The sequence below is a fragment of the Mya arenaria genome, chromosome 12, assembly GCF_026914265.1.
Source record: "Mya arenaria isolate MELC-2E11 chromosome 12, ASM2691426v1".
Classification (NCBI taxonomy): Eukaryota; Metazoa; Mollusca; class Bivalvia; order Myida; family Myidae; genus Mya; species Mya arenaria.
This window is the reverse complement of record NC_069133.1, coordinates 66258727-66276304: the sequence shown is the minus strand read 5'-3', so window position 1 is coordinate 66276304 and position 17578 is coordinate 66258727. Positions and strand designations below refer to the sequence as shown.

The 17578-nt window shown below is 35.1% G+C and overlaps 1 protein-coding gene across 3 annotated transcripts in view; it reads right to left on the bottom strand.

Annotated features, from left to right (window-relative positions):
* Positions 1-237: 237 nt before the first annotated feature.
* The window catches only part of LOC128212203 (uncoordinated protein 58-like), a 30887-nt gene continuing 13546 nt past the window's right edge, over positions 238-17578 (bottom strand). The window contains exons 1-4 of one of the 3 annotated variants that reach the window (XM_052917533.1): positions 8996-9099; positions 5733-6245; positions 1574-1782; positions 238-1397 (exon numbers count right to left, since the gene is read on the bottom strand). In XM_052917533.1, coding sequence (XP_052773493.1) covers positions 351-1397; positions 1574-1782; positions 5733-6210 — 1734 coding nt within the window. In that variant the 5' untranslated portion in view covers positions 6211-6245; positions 8996-9099 and the 3' untranslated portion in view covers positions 238-350. Of the gene's footprint in view, positions 1398-1573; positions 1783-5732; positions 6246-8638; positions 8764-8995; positions 9100-17578 lie in introns of those variants that run through there. The other 2 variants (XM_052917532.1, XM_052917531.1) reach the window with 2 other exon arrangements.

Sequence of the window (17578 nt, the reverse complement as noted above, 5' to 3'; positions counted from 1 at the left end):
TGGAACATTAGACAAAATATAATACCATACACTAAGATAGTAAAAGAATAATTCGTACGTATTTACCAAATAATTGCGCCGTGGGTCTGCGACATTCCTGGTCAAATTATTTTGGTAAATGCATTTCAAATTACCTTAATGATTCTATTATACATTTTACGTATATATGTCATTGATCAATTTGACAAAATATACAACATACAACTCATATAATTTAATTATATTAAAACAAATGCAAATCTGTATCGCTTTAATTCTTGATTATCAACATTACATATAGACAGCAGTTAAATTATCTTGGTTAAATTGGCATCTAAACACAAACTAGTGCACCCAGGCATTTCAGATATCTATTTGGTGTCTTTCTTCACCGAAATTCTGAACGCTCCGAGTGAGGCAAATGTTTGCGTCGGCGATTTTGTAGGGGACCTTGTTGAGGATTTTGTAGGTGATGTAGGCGGTGTTGGGGCCCTTTTCTTACACTCCTTCCGATGTTTTGGTGATATTGTATTTTCACTGGTGGTTGACTGGACGTCACCAATTGAATTATATGTGTCGTCGGCGGCAGGTATGTCTTCGGGAATGTCTACAGTTGCTACTTTTTCTCTGGAAATATTTGCTGGGCTACCGCCGTCCGGAGTTGACCCTCTTTTTCTGAATTTCTCATCTGCTCGCTTTTTAAATCTGGTTGTTTCGTTTGATATGTTAGTTTTAATACCAGTAAACGCTTTGTCAGTCTTATGTTTGAACTTGGAAGTTTCATCAGTAATGTTTGTTCTTAGGTTAGTGAGACGTGCATCTGTCTTCTGCCTTAACCTGCTTGTTTCATCTTTGATATTGTTTTTCATACCTGATACTTTTTCCCGCGCATTTTTGCTTACCTGGTTTACTTTATCACCTATCTTTTTTTTTGCCTCGCCCATTTTCTGCTTAGCCCTTTTGGACATACTGTTGAAAAACTCAATCGCGACATTGATACACATAGAAACCAATGACAACCCGACAAACATGTATATGGATGAGATAATAAAAAACTTCTGATGTGCAGGTAAAACATCACCGAAGCCAATGGTTGAAAGCGACACAAATACAAAATAGAATGACTCTATAAATGTCCAGTCCTCCCATATCGTGTACATGGTCGCTCCCAGCATGATGTAAACAAACAAGATACCAATCGCAATACTGATTGGAAGGTTAAACTCATCGTCCACCTCGTACCCATACACCACCTTGGAACTACTGCGACTGCGCTGCCCTGCCGCGGCCTCCTCGTCGTCAAGACTTTGGAGGCTCTTTGCCTTCAGGCTATCCGTCTCTATTGCTTCAACGTGCGCCTGTTCTACGAGAGCAGGTGCGCTGGAGCTTCTCGTCTTCTTAAAGTCAGCCTTCGTAACCTGATTGTCACAAGTAGTTGAAAATAAGTGTTTTAAATATAAAAAAAAATAATGTTATACAAACACTAGTAGCATATACACAGTCTAAACGGTCCTCTAGACATAGCGTACAATTAATTCAATGCGTTGAGCGTTTTAATAAAAAAACACTATCAGTAGAAGACAAACAGTGCTACCTGATATTTATTCTGCAGCGTTGATCGGACCTTCCGGAAGTAGCCGGTGTAGTAGTACCTCCTAACGAACGCCCACAGGTATTTAAGACCGCGGGTGAACACTTTCCCCAGTTCCGCCAGCAGTAAGAGTGCCAGGGGGATCCCCACACTCGCATACACGATCGTTAACACACGCCCGATACCCGTTACGGGATAGATGTTCCCGTAACCTGGAAGACAGAAAACATTGTTATTTTAAACAAAATGATAACCTAAACAGTGTACATATTTACTGCTCTAAGGGCATACAATGCCCGGCATAAGCGATACGCACACACGCTCGCCCGGTAGAAGCGACACGCACCGACACTCGCCCGGTAGAAGCGACACGCACCGACACTCGCTCGATAGAAGCGACACGCACCGACACTCGCCCGGTAGAAGCTACACGCACCGACGCTCGCTCGATAGATGCGACACGCACCGACACTCGCCCGGAAGAAGCGACACGCACACACCCTCGCCCGGTTGATGCGACACGCACACACGCTCGCCCGATAGAAGCGACACGCACCAACACTCGCCCTATAGAAGCTAAATTGAAGTTTCTGCAAGCCGAAAATGTAACAATGTGATCAGTATCAATAACATAAACCTTTTAAACACGTTAATGTAACCCTACCCCCACCCACCATCATGCGAACTAACACACCGGGTAGACGTGTCCGTAGCACGATGATTGGTCTGCAAATGGCACATTATAAAAGGAAAACATTTGCGCATGTTCATGAGTGTTTCGGAATTTTTAAATGCATTGTTATTCAAAATAATATTTGTGTTCATTAGCACGTTTTACTTTAGTCCACTTTTCTCTGTTTCATATGTTGAACACATTTCAAATGGTATTCAACTGAGGTAACACTAATGTGTCCGTCTAAAAATAATTTATATTCTAATAATTATTTTCAATCTAACTAAGAAACGCCCTAAAGACCATTCATCTAAAAATACTCATGGAACTATTCCAGCAATTTATTCATACGATTGTTTCTATTGTTCATGATCGATATATTAGAAAAAAGGTAGTTCTTCTTTATTTCTCGAAGTATATTTTAAAGACCTCCAGTATTTAAAATCGAAGCGGATACAGGAATTGACGTAAGACGTACCTTTCGGTTCTGAGGGAGGGACGCATGCCAAAGGTTGCGCCCCTCCCTCAGAAGCGAAAGTGTATGGCATAAACAGTTTGCATGGGGAATTTGGGTTACTCCGTCAATATTTTTTTTTTACAATTTGTAGTCAGGAAAGGTGAATTATAAGAGCGTATTTTATTATCATTTTCTCTGAAAATGACATAAAATTATCATTATACTGTTAAATAGATTTAAAAAGATCGGATATATATTTTGTGTTAAATTCTTCAAGGTACTACATTTCTGAAATGCATGTTACGCGTAAAATAACATTGCTTTTAAGTTTGCGGTATTTTTCTTCTCGTCATAGGCGCAGCTGAAACTGTAGGTTTTTTTAATAGTTATTACCAGACAAAAATCATGTGATAAAAAGACACTCGTCATCGTATAATACACAATTCCTTGAAATGTGTTTGCAATCATGCCAAATGCTCGTTTGCAAACTAATTTCATGAACTCGTTAAATAAATCAATTCATGTAAAATATGTTAACAGTTTTACATTGTTATAAAGTTAATATTTCATCATAAAGCAACTGACGGTCGCTGCTATTTATTAGGGATTCTTATCTTAAATACATACATCAATAAACCAAACGCCAAGAAATAATAAGCTTTAGTTTGAGGTAGACACATTTTTGAACAACGAAAGGTGTGCAGAAGAATTGACTCGTCTGAATTATAATTATATTCTTTTTTTCTCCAAATATATATATATCCGATGATAAAATACATAAAAGTGCTAAAAATATGCTAAAACATTTAAACATGATTACGCCTCGTTCAACAATAATATCACAAATGACTAAAGAGCAGTTCAAACAATCTCACAGTAGTACTGTAAAATATATTTCTTTAAAAGTCAATACAAAGGTCTAAAAAATGAAACGTTCCCATTTAACATAGGATGAGTGTGAAGACGACTAAAATATCGTTATAACCGCCCAGAGATCATTAAATCTAAAATTTAGACCATGGTTAAATAATTACAGTCGGTCGGGTAACAAGAAACATACAAGCTATTTGTTTAGGCCTAACTGAAAGTTTTGCATTGTTTTTGTTGATATCGTTTTAATACATAAAACTCGACGAGAGAAACAGAATTATGTTTCAAAACACGGTCTAACTTGTAATCTCGCTCAATGCTTGCACATTTTGCAGGAAAACAGTGTAGATATTACTTGGATATGCACTGGTTCTGATATGCCTTGAGCATTTGAAAACGTTCTCGGTTTATTGCTTGTGCTTCCATCTGTAACAAACCTGTTCATGCCACGTTTCTATAATATGATAAATTTGTTAGAAACAATATCAAAAGAAAAGAGTAAGAAATGTTATTAATAAGTAGATATTACAATTCCCGAGTAGCTAAACTTCTATACATGAGCGGAAAGCCTACGGTATTATTTGTATCATGTGTGAGGGTGTTTTCTATGTTTTCGTATATACATAAGTCTCATATTGGAACTGTACCGAATAGGTAGACTGTAAAGCGTGTGGATAAATTAAAATGCTAATCCCGTATACCACACGTGAGTTATTAAATGTTGTCATTGACAATGTTTGCTGTGCATATGGCACAGTATATTAAAAAAGCAACCATAAGCTGACGAAATATAACAAAACTAAAGCCTTTCAAATTGTTCATTTTTTCAGGCATTCATTTGTAGGAAAGAGGGAGGGAGATGATTTCAATTTAAAACTAAAGCTAAAAGCAATCGCTAGCACTATATGAACAAGATAAAAAAAACATTTATTAAAATAAAGGAAATTATTTTGTTAATCTAAAAAAGGTAGTTATTTCTCCCTTAAATATCCGAATATGCATAAGTAACGAAAAAAACAAAAAAATCGAGAAAAAAATATTTTTCTAACTGAAAACAAAAACATGCGGCCTTGTCTGAGAAAGTATACATATTATTTCCCAATCAAATACATCTTTGAATACACTACATGTACAATCAAAAGGACTAATTACATTATTGTATATAGAGCTGGTGTTTTGCATCTCATATCATAACGAGATAAGAAAACGGCATCAAATATTTCTAAGTAGAAACTATATCGCTTTGATATATCTTAGTTTTGTATCTGTAACACTGGTAAGTTTGGATTTCTACTGCACATAGAATAAGCACATTTTGAACGTGTTCTGGTGTTTGAAAAAGTTTATGTCTTTCGCATTCTGTATACTATTTTTTTTATATATTTTATTATGTTGCATCCAGTAATTACTCAGATGACTAGTTTAGCAATTATTGAGTGCTTGATAGTAAATAAATGATGCAAACATGTTCATTACATTTTCTTGTACACTTGGAACGTGACGTCACCACAATCTAGTTGACTAGCGGGTCCTGTACTAGTCTAGAATAATAGACGTTCAAAACGGGATTCTTCTAATCCCTAAATGTCCAAACGGGTTAGTAATAAACCAAAGGCCTATTATAAAAGGAAGTGGTTTATGTTTGAAATAGTTGATAAAAAATGTATTAATATTTTACCATGTTACTGCAAAAAACAAGCATTAAATACATTAAAACGGGCTTTATTTGTAAAAAAGCATCCTATTCAGATCAACAAAGCTTCTTATGACAGGCGACACTATTGCATTGTGAACTGTGGGTGCACTTTATGCATAATCGTTATGTTTTGACAATATGGAATGAGTAAAACCCTAAAACTTACAATTGTATCAAATATAATTGTTAGATAGCTTGTTTGATATAGTAATATGTTTTTTTTATACTTTTTTAGAAGTAATTTGCTTTAACCTGAAGTCCTAATAAGAATGTCAGTTTGTAAGGATTTGCCTTATATAATTATCGTTAAAAAATCCAATTACATGCTGTCTCTTATTAAAGAACTAATATTGAATTGGAATAATGTATTATCTATCATTTTGTTCTTTGTATCGAAATGCTAAGATTTAAGACAGTACAAGGCGCGAGAATTATTTTTATATAAAATAACCTGAACACTTATTACCTATAGTGGTGTAGACAGTCCATACGAAGAAAAGGCTGCCCCAATACGTCCACACCTCTACTGTGGAGTCCGTGGTCACATCATTCTTAATCGCCTCCCGGATCGCCGATTCATAGTCCACTAAGAGCTTGTTTGTGTCCGCCCTGAACTTGTTCACGTCTTGGACCTGATTCACTGACTGCAGTAATTGAGTAATTAGATTCTTTCTAATATCCGTAATGTTGGATTTGTATTTTTGTTCATGATATGATTCCACGGCCATAAATATGGCGGCGCCGAGCGCAGTGTATGCTATAAGAATGATGATAAGCCCAACCAGGGACCGCGCCGCCTTGTACACGGCCTGGGCAACTCTTCTAGTCTTTCCAAGGCATCCCTCGGGCTGGGTCAGCTTTTCCGAGGAAATGGTGACGTCAGTGGCCAATGTGTCCGTACTTCCGGCCACTGATGCCGACAAATGGTCGTCGTCCGCGTCCATCGACTTTTCCGGTTTGTACAGGAGACGAGTGTCCTCTGAAAATATTTATGTGTAATTTGAATTGAAGCATTAACACCTAATCAATAGAGAAAATGTTCAGTTTTAATCCACTCTAATATTTTCCCTGCACCTTGTTTATTGTTATGAAACATTTATGTAAAATGAACAACCAAGTTAAACCATCAATCAACAGGCACGCACCAGATAATGGTCTAGTCTTTTGAATTAATAACAGAATCAATTCTTGATAATACAATCATGAAAGAATAATGCAACCGTAATATTTTGTATGAGTTTAAAATGTTATCGAATTTAATTTCACCGGAAATTCATTGACATTGTGCATTTTGATTTGAATGATTTTCATTCTTTTTAAAAGCTATGTAATATAGAAACAAATGATCAGCCCACGTACATTAAAGGTCGTAACTTTCCATTGATTTCTAATGTTTTGATATAAATATGAAATATAAAATCCGATAATCTTATTTATATGAGAAAAAATATATTAAAAAACTGAAATGAAAGGATGTAGAAAACCTCAAGATGGTATATCAAAGATAGTTCATAAACACAACTTTCTTTGATATACTATCTATTAGATAAGATATTTCTTCCGATCATGTAACTAGACACGAACTATGAGTGTAAATAACATGAGCCATACTTAATGAGCGAGTGATGGCTGCATGGTGATGTGTATCATGGAAACAGGCTGGAAACCGCCAAGAATGTTCACCATTGGTTTTAAAGTACCTTTGAAATGTTTAGAGCGTTTTAATGCCATAAAATGTCTGGCCATATTAGTGTCAACATGTTTTCCCTTCAATTTACCTAATTGCCTTTTTCAATTTGTTGTGGAAAGCAATAAATATAAATAGGTTAAAACAAAACACAAATAAACTCAAACGGCACAAGAAAATCCCAATCCAGAGGGACACTTTGGCAAGTACATAGGTCTGCTTTACCTAAAGTTCGTTCAACTACAAATAATGCTAGAACTCTCCTTATTTTTATGTTCTCATTACTTGACAAAAAAATGATGTTCTCTAAATCCTCAGGACAAGATTACGTTGATTACGTATTTACATCGCCAGATTTCATAGAATCGGACATGTTAGGGGATCTACACTTGAAGAAACATTTCTAATTACGGAGCATTTGATCATGTCAACAACACTTGGACCCATAAACACATTTCAGCTTATTTGTAGTTACAAAGACGAATTGAATACTGAAAAAAACAATGATGTTAGTAAGCGCTTGGTATGGTACCTAATTAACCAATTAAGTCCAGATTACGACCTTGTCCGAACTTCATAACAATAAGACGGACGTGCACGAAAGTACGTCACTACTTATATTTTCGTGGAACAAATATTGTCTGACTCATAACGGCATAATTAGTGTTAGTATATTTTAATTACTTATAACAGCAATGGTATCGTCTGCCTCTAATTGGCAAGAACTAAAGAGTAAGTTTCGAGAAATACCATCACTTCCATGTCTATTCTCATACATACATTTGCCAAGAACAGTTCGAATCCTGCCAAAACAGGGCTATGCATAAAAACTTGACAGTTTAAAGATAAAACAAAACTCATGTGTTTCATGTAGCAGACATTCCCGCAGGAAAAGCAACTACGTTTTTTTCTACGTAATGAATGCAATGAAGTAAATGCAACCTTAATTACCGAAAAAGATTTTACGGCAAGCTTAATAAAAAGAAATTTAATCACTTATTCCGTTGGCAAACTTTTAAACTTCGTCTAGGCGTAAACGCTTTGGTTGGCATTTAAACCTGCATTTAATTACGAATTGTAAAACTATTACAGAACATTACAAAGTATTGGTTTTGATTTTGAATATTCTTAATATATCATGAGAATGACGGAAAGGCAAACATTTGGCGTTAGAGGCCTCAACATCAAAATACAAGTCAACACCACCGTAACTTACATCACACACATTATTGAAATTAATTTAAACCCATATCACCTGTGCATTGAAACAATTAAGCATTACTAGGATGAATGAGGGTATAAATACAAACTGGACGAGCTAAAACGGACCATGCACTTGTTGTGATAAAACGGAACTAGTGTAAAAAATAACGAGTGAGGGTTTAATGCATGTAAGAATGTTTTTTCGTACATTAAAGCGAACTGCAACTTTGAATAGAATTGAACAAGTTTATCGCTTATATGAGAGCAATCATGAAGAATGTGCAAAAGAGCCGAAAGTAAAATTTGTCAATTAGCTTACAAAAATATATGAGTAAAATATTGTTTTAGATAAATAACATTGCTGATACAACTTTTGAAAATTATGCTTTTGATGATAATCCGTTTTGTCACAAACCACCAGCTCTTTTTCATAATAAAGATGTTGTTCAGCGATAGGTTAATATAATTAATTCTACACTTACCACTTGTATCTATACCTTTCACACATATTATCTCCGAATGGTTTGGAATTTATACTTTGTATAACTTTGAAATCTCAAAACTTCAACACGTTAAAAATACTCGATAATGCATCGTAGGATGATACTTTACGCCGGTAATTAGACACGCCAAGTTAGGATCTCAGATTACTTAGCAATATTGAGGCAGAATAAACAGAACACTATTAAAATCAATACTAAGGCTTCTAGCACAGCAGGTATGATCAGTTTTTTCTTATAAGACTATTTTACTGGCACACGCCTGAACGACTAAGTGTTATCGCGATACCAGCTAAACGATTTTGTGATATAACGGAAACAAACAAAATATTGTTTTACCAAATTAATATATATCCAGTTGATTGTAAAAGCAAAATAGTGTAATGTTTATCCTTTCTTCAAAAACACGTGTTTGCCATCCGATGCTTATCTGCATTACTCATGCTGGTTCCGTCGAGATCGTTGAACAGTGTTGGCATGCTCAGCCGTATTTTCCTAGTCACTGCGCTACCCTGGGAAGTCCCGAAGAAATAAATACTTTCGCACCGAATATTAATATGCTTGTCATTAGTTCTTCGCTGAAGCCAAGTAAGAGAAACAAATCAGATAGACTTGTCAATGAAGCCTCTTACATTTCTCATCTGTGTAAAACAATCCCAGATTGAAACGAGCTTTCTCATCTACGGCTTAATCATTATGGCTTCAGTAAAAGTAGTGAAGGTATATAAACGTATTTGCAAATGAACTGTGAATAATTTTACATCAAGAAAATATCTTCTTCGTAAGCTTGTTAATTAAGTTGAAACTGTTTTATAGTATGCTTTATTTTGAAACAATACGTGAAAAACGACAAGTTATAACAACATTTATTTCTCCCGTAAGCAAGATGTGACACCAGAATGTGGTGTTGTTTCGTGTGTGTGTGTGTGTGCGTGCGCGTGCGTGTCCGTGTGTGTGTGTGTGTGTGTGTGTGTGTGTGTGTTGGGGGGGGGGGTGTTGAATCGGAGAAAACACTCCTGTGTCCGGCTTATTCACTAATCAAACTCTTATTCTACTTAACCTGTCGCCAAATTAATTTATTCCCTTAGCGCGATATCGGTGTGGTTTGCTCATAGCAGAATATGCATTATTAATTTGCATTGATGATATTATCGCCATGACAGCATCATATTTTGCGGAATCATTTTGTATATTAGTTTTGCTGGCACCCAAGGGGTTATTGAAGAAAGCTTGAACTATGTTTTATATGTTGAGTTCATAATATGTTCATAATACTACATATAATATAAAAATGATATGCGGTAAGTCGTCTGCAAAATAACTCAATAGTATGACCAGCCAATCCCTTTATCTACTATTTTTAAACTACAGTAGGAAGCCCTTTAGGTCTCTTTAATTTAGATTGAAGAAAACCTTGGAGAAATGTTCATATACATCAAGATACCGATCGACATGCCTCCAATATCAGGTATCCCGTGCCTTGGTTATGCTCTGCTTCTTTCATACACTTGAATGACAATGGAATGTGTGGAGGTGTTCATTTTTCAATTTATTGCAATATTCTTATACGTGAGAAATTAAACGTACTACATATTCATCTCTTCTAAGGACATCATTACATTTCCGCTGTCAAGTACTTTTTTTACTCATATTGGAAAGCGGTCTTCTGGGAAATCTAATACATCCATCATGCATTAAGCATCCAAAGGTCTAACTTAAAACCCTAATCCTAAATACAATTGTAAATAATAAATATCCGTTAAACGCACAAATCATATAAAAACCATACACAGCTCTATGTGGCCTAAAGGATAATAACACTATTGCTGAATGCTTAGTTCATACAACTTGTTTTCTAATGAGCCATATAGCATCCATGTATTATCAATTAGCTTGACCGTAGCTACCCGATAGTATCCATGTTTTCACAAGATTCTACTAGAGTTCTTGGATAATACATTAGCGGACATGAGAAAAACAGTTAAGTGTTTTACCACTAGACCACGGATTCGCCGGTTTAGGTGATGAACACATGTAAGCGGCAAGAGCATGTCATTTTTTACTGGTTTGTTGACCCACATGCCTAGTGTACACAACTAACATCAGTAAATAGACCAGTTGCGAAGAAGCAAGTTGGCACCAACGTCCTTTAATGTTTTTTGTTTGCAACTATGCAGTTTTTCGCTTTATCTCATAATCGTACGAAAGACATTTTACTACAATGCTAGGAAGTCTCTGTGATTCTGTACGTGTTATTTCATTTGAATACGACCAAAAGATCGGAGCTAAAATGTTTGCATGTTTCTGTTGGGCCCGAGATAAGGGCATTATCATAAATGACATATAAACTGCAAAACATAGTCCAATTGGCTCGAAATGTCTAAACAAAAGGTGTAACACATGTTTCATTGAGCCCTGCCGTATGTTCGTACAGTGAAATTATTTCTAGAACATTCTTAAGGTTAATGACCGGAATAAAATCCCTTTTTACAATCATTGTCAGGAAATATGTCATAATAATATTTTGTCTGAATGGATGGAATATTATCATTACTCTCTGCATTTACACAGAACTTACTGACGTCACACAATGTTTCCGTATTGAGGTTCATTGGCATATTAAACTATCTGGTCATTACATGGTCATTTATATCCGAATCCCAAGTTTTGACTATTCAATGTTTATACCGTCTCCTTTATTGTCAATTTTCTAGGGATAAAACCAACTTCAAAACTTCACTACATTGCACTTCTATGCCAATTGAACGTAGTATTTATTATCTATTTGATCAGCGGCGTCGTCAATGTCGTCACTAGTTTCGACGTAAAATACAATTAAATACAATTAACGGCAATAAAATGTCACTTGGTCTATAAGTAGCATAATTGTTCTACTATTCCGATGATGTTGCGATCTTCGTACTATGAATATAATTTGAATGATGCACAATCAATGAAATGTATTCTTCAGGAAATGTTCTGTAAAATCCTCTCCGCAGATAATTCTCGCACTATTTTACTCATACCAGATTTGCTCCAGAAAATTGACTAAACCTTTTCTTTGCCTAAAAACCAAGAATGCTAAATTAACACGGAGCTTGAATTCTTACTGTTTTGCTGTAATTATATTTAATTATATTGATCGGCTAGTCCTTTTTCTGTTATTCATTTGTTTAGTGTTTGTTGGAACAGTACCGAATGCACATACTTGAATTATTACAATACCATCGTTTACATTATTTTTTGAGAATGTTTGACTGAATAATAAAAAAGAGCATGTAGCTTTTCCCATCGCCGATACACTTGATACGAACGAACGATACGATCATGCTCGTCTTACTATAAGGCCAAGGTTAACAGAAAATACTTACCTGGTTTATGGACAATGCAGCCAATATTTATATGAAAACTACATAAAGGTTGTTGTAAAAACGGGCAGGGTTGGCTAGCGGACCATTTGGTCAATGTTGATGAAACATACAGCCCCGATAAGCAGACTTAACGGCTTAGATTTGAAAACGCTACTACTCGTAGGCGTAGGACGATACAACTCAGATTAAGCGACATATATACGGCCCAGATTGAAGATAACTGAACAATAGCGAAATTGAAATTAATATAAAGTATGGCTATTTTTAAAATGATATTACACTCTTTTCGTTAGTTAAATACATTGAATAAGCTTAGCTTAATATCGTTACAGTGGCACGGTGTTCTATAACGTGAATGTTTTTATGACTATCTGTGAGGAAAATGTTGATTATATAAATGCTGAAATTGATTATTAATGATATCCCTATTTTGAAGTTGACCTAGACTTCCCTGACCAGATTGCAGTACTTGTTAATTCTAAACAGCATGCATTTTACATTTTGAAAAATATGAAAAAGGGGAGGCTCGTAAAGTTGGTGCCAATTAATATCATCATTACAGGTACATGTAACTTGATAATTAAGACCAGTCCAAGTATACTTGATCAAGTGCATTCAGTTGAAAATAGGCATACGACCATAATTCTAAAAGTCCTCACAGAGCCAAGGCGATATTGCACTGATTAATAGTATTTAATACGCATTGTGTGGTAACTGTTAAAGGTTCATTTTGGAAAAAAATATACTCCCGACGCATGCCAAATACCAATTATACAACAACCATACATTTACATAGGCAACAAAAACATACCTCGAAATAAATAATTTTTCACGGAAAGTTTTTGTGTTAGTTTTCTTATGTCGTTTTGAAATTTCGTTAATTTCAATTATCAATAAAAAAATGGGCTCTATAAAATTTTGCCTTCGAATGGGATAACTTCATAATAAGTGTCGTCGGCATCCTCAGTCTTCATTCCGTTAATTCCATTATAATAGTACCGGGGGTATCCGATAATGCATTAAACGTGTCCTCTTCAGTTTATAAGTGGCTAGGTAGGTTCATATGTTAAACGTATGTTATATTAATCAACCTGGAATTTTAATTTGCTCAAATAAAGCGGAGGAAGAATTGGGAAAAAATATTAATTATATTGATTATATATCATACTAAATATTTCTCATACAGTGACTTACGAACCATCTAATTTCAGTATGTTCAAACTTAAGAAATGATCAAAATGACGGTGCAGATTATTTTTTTAGCATACTGACAATAGATAGTCATATTATATCTTGGCATAGTTTCACAAAAATATGTAATAGTTACTGCATGTACTACTCGAGTCATTGCAAATTTACTTACTTATTTTTACTTTATACTTATTTTCAATCACAAGGTTGTGCGTTAAGTAAGTGTTCTGAATTTTGTTGTCTGGGACTACGTTCAATAACAGACGTAATATACGCCACACTAGTTTATGGTTAGGCTCTGCCTACTGACGATTATCGTTTTGTAATGGGACCTTTTTGTTGACGATACTGACGACAACGCTGTCCCACATGGTTGACCAATTTTCATATTCTTATTATCAGCATTCTTGTGTACTTATTAGATATGCAAAACCAGATTTTAAATGATGAAAGGGCAAAACCAAACTAACAAACATTTACTATTTACCATAATAAAGTTTTTGTAACAATTGTACACTATTTTTGTTGTACAGTTGAACACCGCTATTCCGAATACCTTTTAACTGAAATTATCGCTATTTCGATTTTTTGTCGGTCCCGATTTTACTCCTTCTTTATTGACTAAATTTTTGGTCTTTTATCCGAAATCGCTATTCCGAAGTAAAAACTACGGTTCCGATTTGGTATTTCACACCTATTTATCAATTCTTATTTCGAACTCGATCAATATATATGCAAAAAGCTACAGAAAAAGGCATAGTTTTTCACACCATACTGCGAATGCACTCGGGCATCGGCTTGAGGTGACAATGGAGCACAATTAGCGCTGGTTAAAACATGACATTGAGCATGCGTATGTTACAAACATACGATACATCACATCATGCTTTAAAAAATAGACCGAACGATACTGGGTTATCAAAATGTGATTTCAATGCTATTTAAAATTAAATTTGCTCTTTATAAACTATGCTATGTTTCGAATGCATATATGTGCTGTCATTTTGTTTAAAATGTTTTACGTTGTTTCAATAAAGTAGTATAATAACGAATTATTTGTCAGTTATAAAACACTAAATCAACAAATATTTTTGTATACGAAAGATTACTCAAACCGAGTTGATCGTATTGGTAACGTGTAACCGACATTGCAATTTTCACGACTTAGTATTTCACGTCATCTATAATTCGCGAAACACTGTCATTTTCGGAAAATTGTTAATCCGAAACACCGCTATTCCGAAGTATTCTTGTCAGAAAGTATAATACGACTACGAAGTAACTAAACAGAGAAGATCCTATTCTAGATAAATCCTCTGCTTTTATACCTTAATAGGGTAGTATAATTCATTGACTAGTGTGTCAGCTTTGGTCGACTTAGTCTTGTTTTATCTCATATAATTTCAACTTCGATTTCATATTGTACCAGTTCACCTGTTTCTACAAATACGCCTTGGGCTCCAACCGATGACCGTACTTAGTCTAGTTGTATTTAAACACAAAGAAGAAATACACTCAGCTTTTCACTTAACAAATGTTGTTTTTAAGTATTGTTTTATGACAAAATCTACTTATTCAATAATTCTGTAACTCTAGTCTATATCTCACCGCTTTGTGATCACTCAGAAAATATAGGTTTGTTTTAGTAACTCATTAATAAGAGCCCAGATGTGGTCCAATATTCACTTTCTTTATTGAACCAATGCATTAAAAGCAACTGTTTTAGTATTGCTATGCGTTTAGTTGTCATATTATCTGAAAGCACTATGCACGATGTGTATGTCGTTAATGTAGATGCGTTGTATAGTGTTTCACAGTGCTACATTGACCTTCCGGAGATTCATTCATTATTCATTAATTTCAGTCAATGCAGTGACGTCATTTATATTGCCAATATTATGAAGTTTCTCCCATTTCAGAATTTAAATCTGTATTCTGCTTTGGTCAGAGGTGTTACATCAGGGAAAGAGGTATCCTTCACGACAAATTACTAAAAACCATGATGTTGACAGCAATCAATACAATACTTAGAATGTTTCTATTAGCATTCAATGCTAACACAGACTTGGTTAAAGGTAGATTCAGTTTCAAAGAAACCCCACGTCACCGCCTCTCAACTATAATTATAAATTAATTATAACGTTTTATTTTCTGTTAAAAATCAAGGCCAGTCGTGTCGTATTGATGCGTGCATCAATTAAGCCTTAAGTACAAAACTACCACCGTCAATAACAAGGGACTGCTCGTTTTACAAACTATTAGTTATATGTGTAATATCCAGAAAAAAAATATCTTAGTAATTAGTGTAAAGACTGGATATACCTTAGCATCAGCTGATTAAATATCCATAACGTTTACGCGAAGACATATTCGATTCGTTTGACATGTAAACGTATGTAGAACATTCAAGTAAATTTTGATGACTCTATTACATGGTTATAAGAAGCCTCCGTGAAACTATAGCATACACAAAATTTATAAGCAGCTGTTTCGCATCATCCATTAAACATCCACATCCTATTATAAACCCCTTATCTTGAATATATTTTTTTCATATCCGTTAAATACACAAATAATAAAACAACAACACAATAACTGACAACAACTATTGATTTATGCATATCAATAAGTGCATACAACTAGTGTTCTACTGAGCCATGTAGCATCCCTGTATCATCAATAAGCATTAAAGTAGCGACCTGGTTATATCCATGTTTTCACAAGTTTCTACTAGATAAGAGCACTTTGATAATACACTATCAAACACAGAAATAAACAGTGTCTTACTTCTGGACCACGGATGAATGCACACAAGGAGGGACCCTTGTTAGTTGCGAGGGCATGCCACTTTTAACTGATATGCCCTCGTTCCATTCATTCAGTACTCAACTTACAACAGGAACCAACCCAGTTGCGAAATAACCACTTGGCATCAAAGTGAATGTTTGTTTTGGTTTTATCTCCCATTATCGTACGGACGACGTTGTGTCACCAAGCTAGGAATATACATCACTTGTGACTGGAATTTCGTACATTGGGAATTAATTTGAATACGATCGAGGACTCGTATTACAAGTATTTAGAGGTTTCGGTCATGCCCGAGATTATAGCATTATCATATCAATATTATCAGCATTCTTGTGTACGGGAGTCAAATGGTTTCAAAATATCTAAACAAAACGTAAAAAACGCATGTTTCGTTGAGCTCTGTGGTATTTTCATACAGAAATACCATTTCAAGAACATACTGAGCAGAAGAAAATACATATTTCACAATTATTGTCAGGAAATACGTCGTAACAATATTTTGTCTGAATGAATGGAAATTTCTACATTGCTCTCTGAAAATGCATATAAATACGGACAAACTGACGTCACACAATGTTTTCCTATTGAAGTTTATCGTTATATTTGGTTACTGCATGGCCATATAAGTCCGAATCCCAAGTGTTTGATATTCATGTTTTATATTTTCACTCTTTATTTGCAATATTTGTTGGGATAAAAGCAACTCCAACACTGAATATTACGCTTCTTTGACAATTGACGTATTATTAATTTAACTGTTTGATCAGCGGCGGCGTCAATGACAAGACTCGTCATGGACGTTACATACAATTCACTGCCATAAAATGCCATTTGATCTATCGCAGGCATTTATTTAGTACTTTCATATGGATTCCAATTTTGTTGTATTCTTATGAACTTGAAAGCAATTTAAATGAAAGACAATAACACTTAGAAGTGTATACGTCACGAAATGTTCTGTAAAATCCTCTCTGTGGAACATTCACACACTAATTTACCATGCAAGTGAGTCGCTCCAGTTAATTATCTGATCATTATGTTTGCTGAATTACCACGGAGCCTAAGTTCTAACTGTTGTACTATAACTCCAGTTTTGGCTAGTCTATATCGGTTATTTATTTGTTTATTGTGCTTTGAAACATTACCCAATTAAACTTTCATTTATATACACGCACCTGTTGGGTGACCAAACCCGCCAGTAGTACCGTGCTACTAGATGGCGTCGTTACCGGACACTGTTTCGGAAAACAAATATGGCAGCGCGCATGGATGAAAATGATATAAAATAAAAGAAGAAAATATTTTTTTAAAGTTTTTATTTCATCGATATTTTGACCGATACGCGAACGCTCGATACGATATATATCAACCAAACGCCTTATACCTGTATTCGTTTCTATACGAGAACCGGTACTCTGCCCGAGTAGTCACAGTACCTTCGTGTATACCATTTTTGAATGTTTGAGTATCTTTGCCCATCGCCGATGCATTTCAGACGACATGACCTAGACCGTCAGACTAGAAGACACAAATCCTCCTCCTCCTCCTCCTC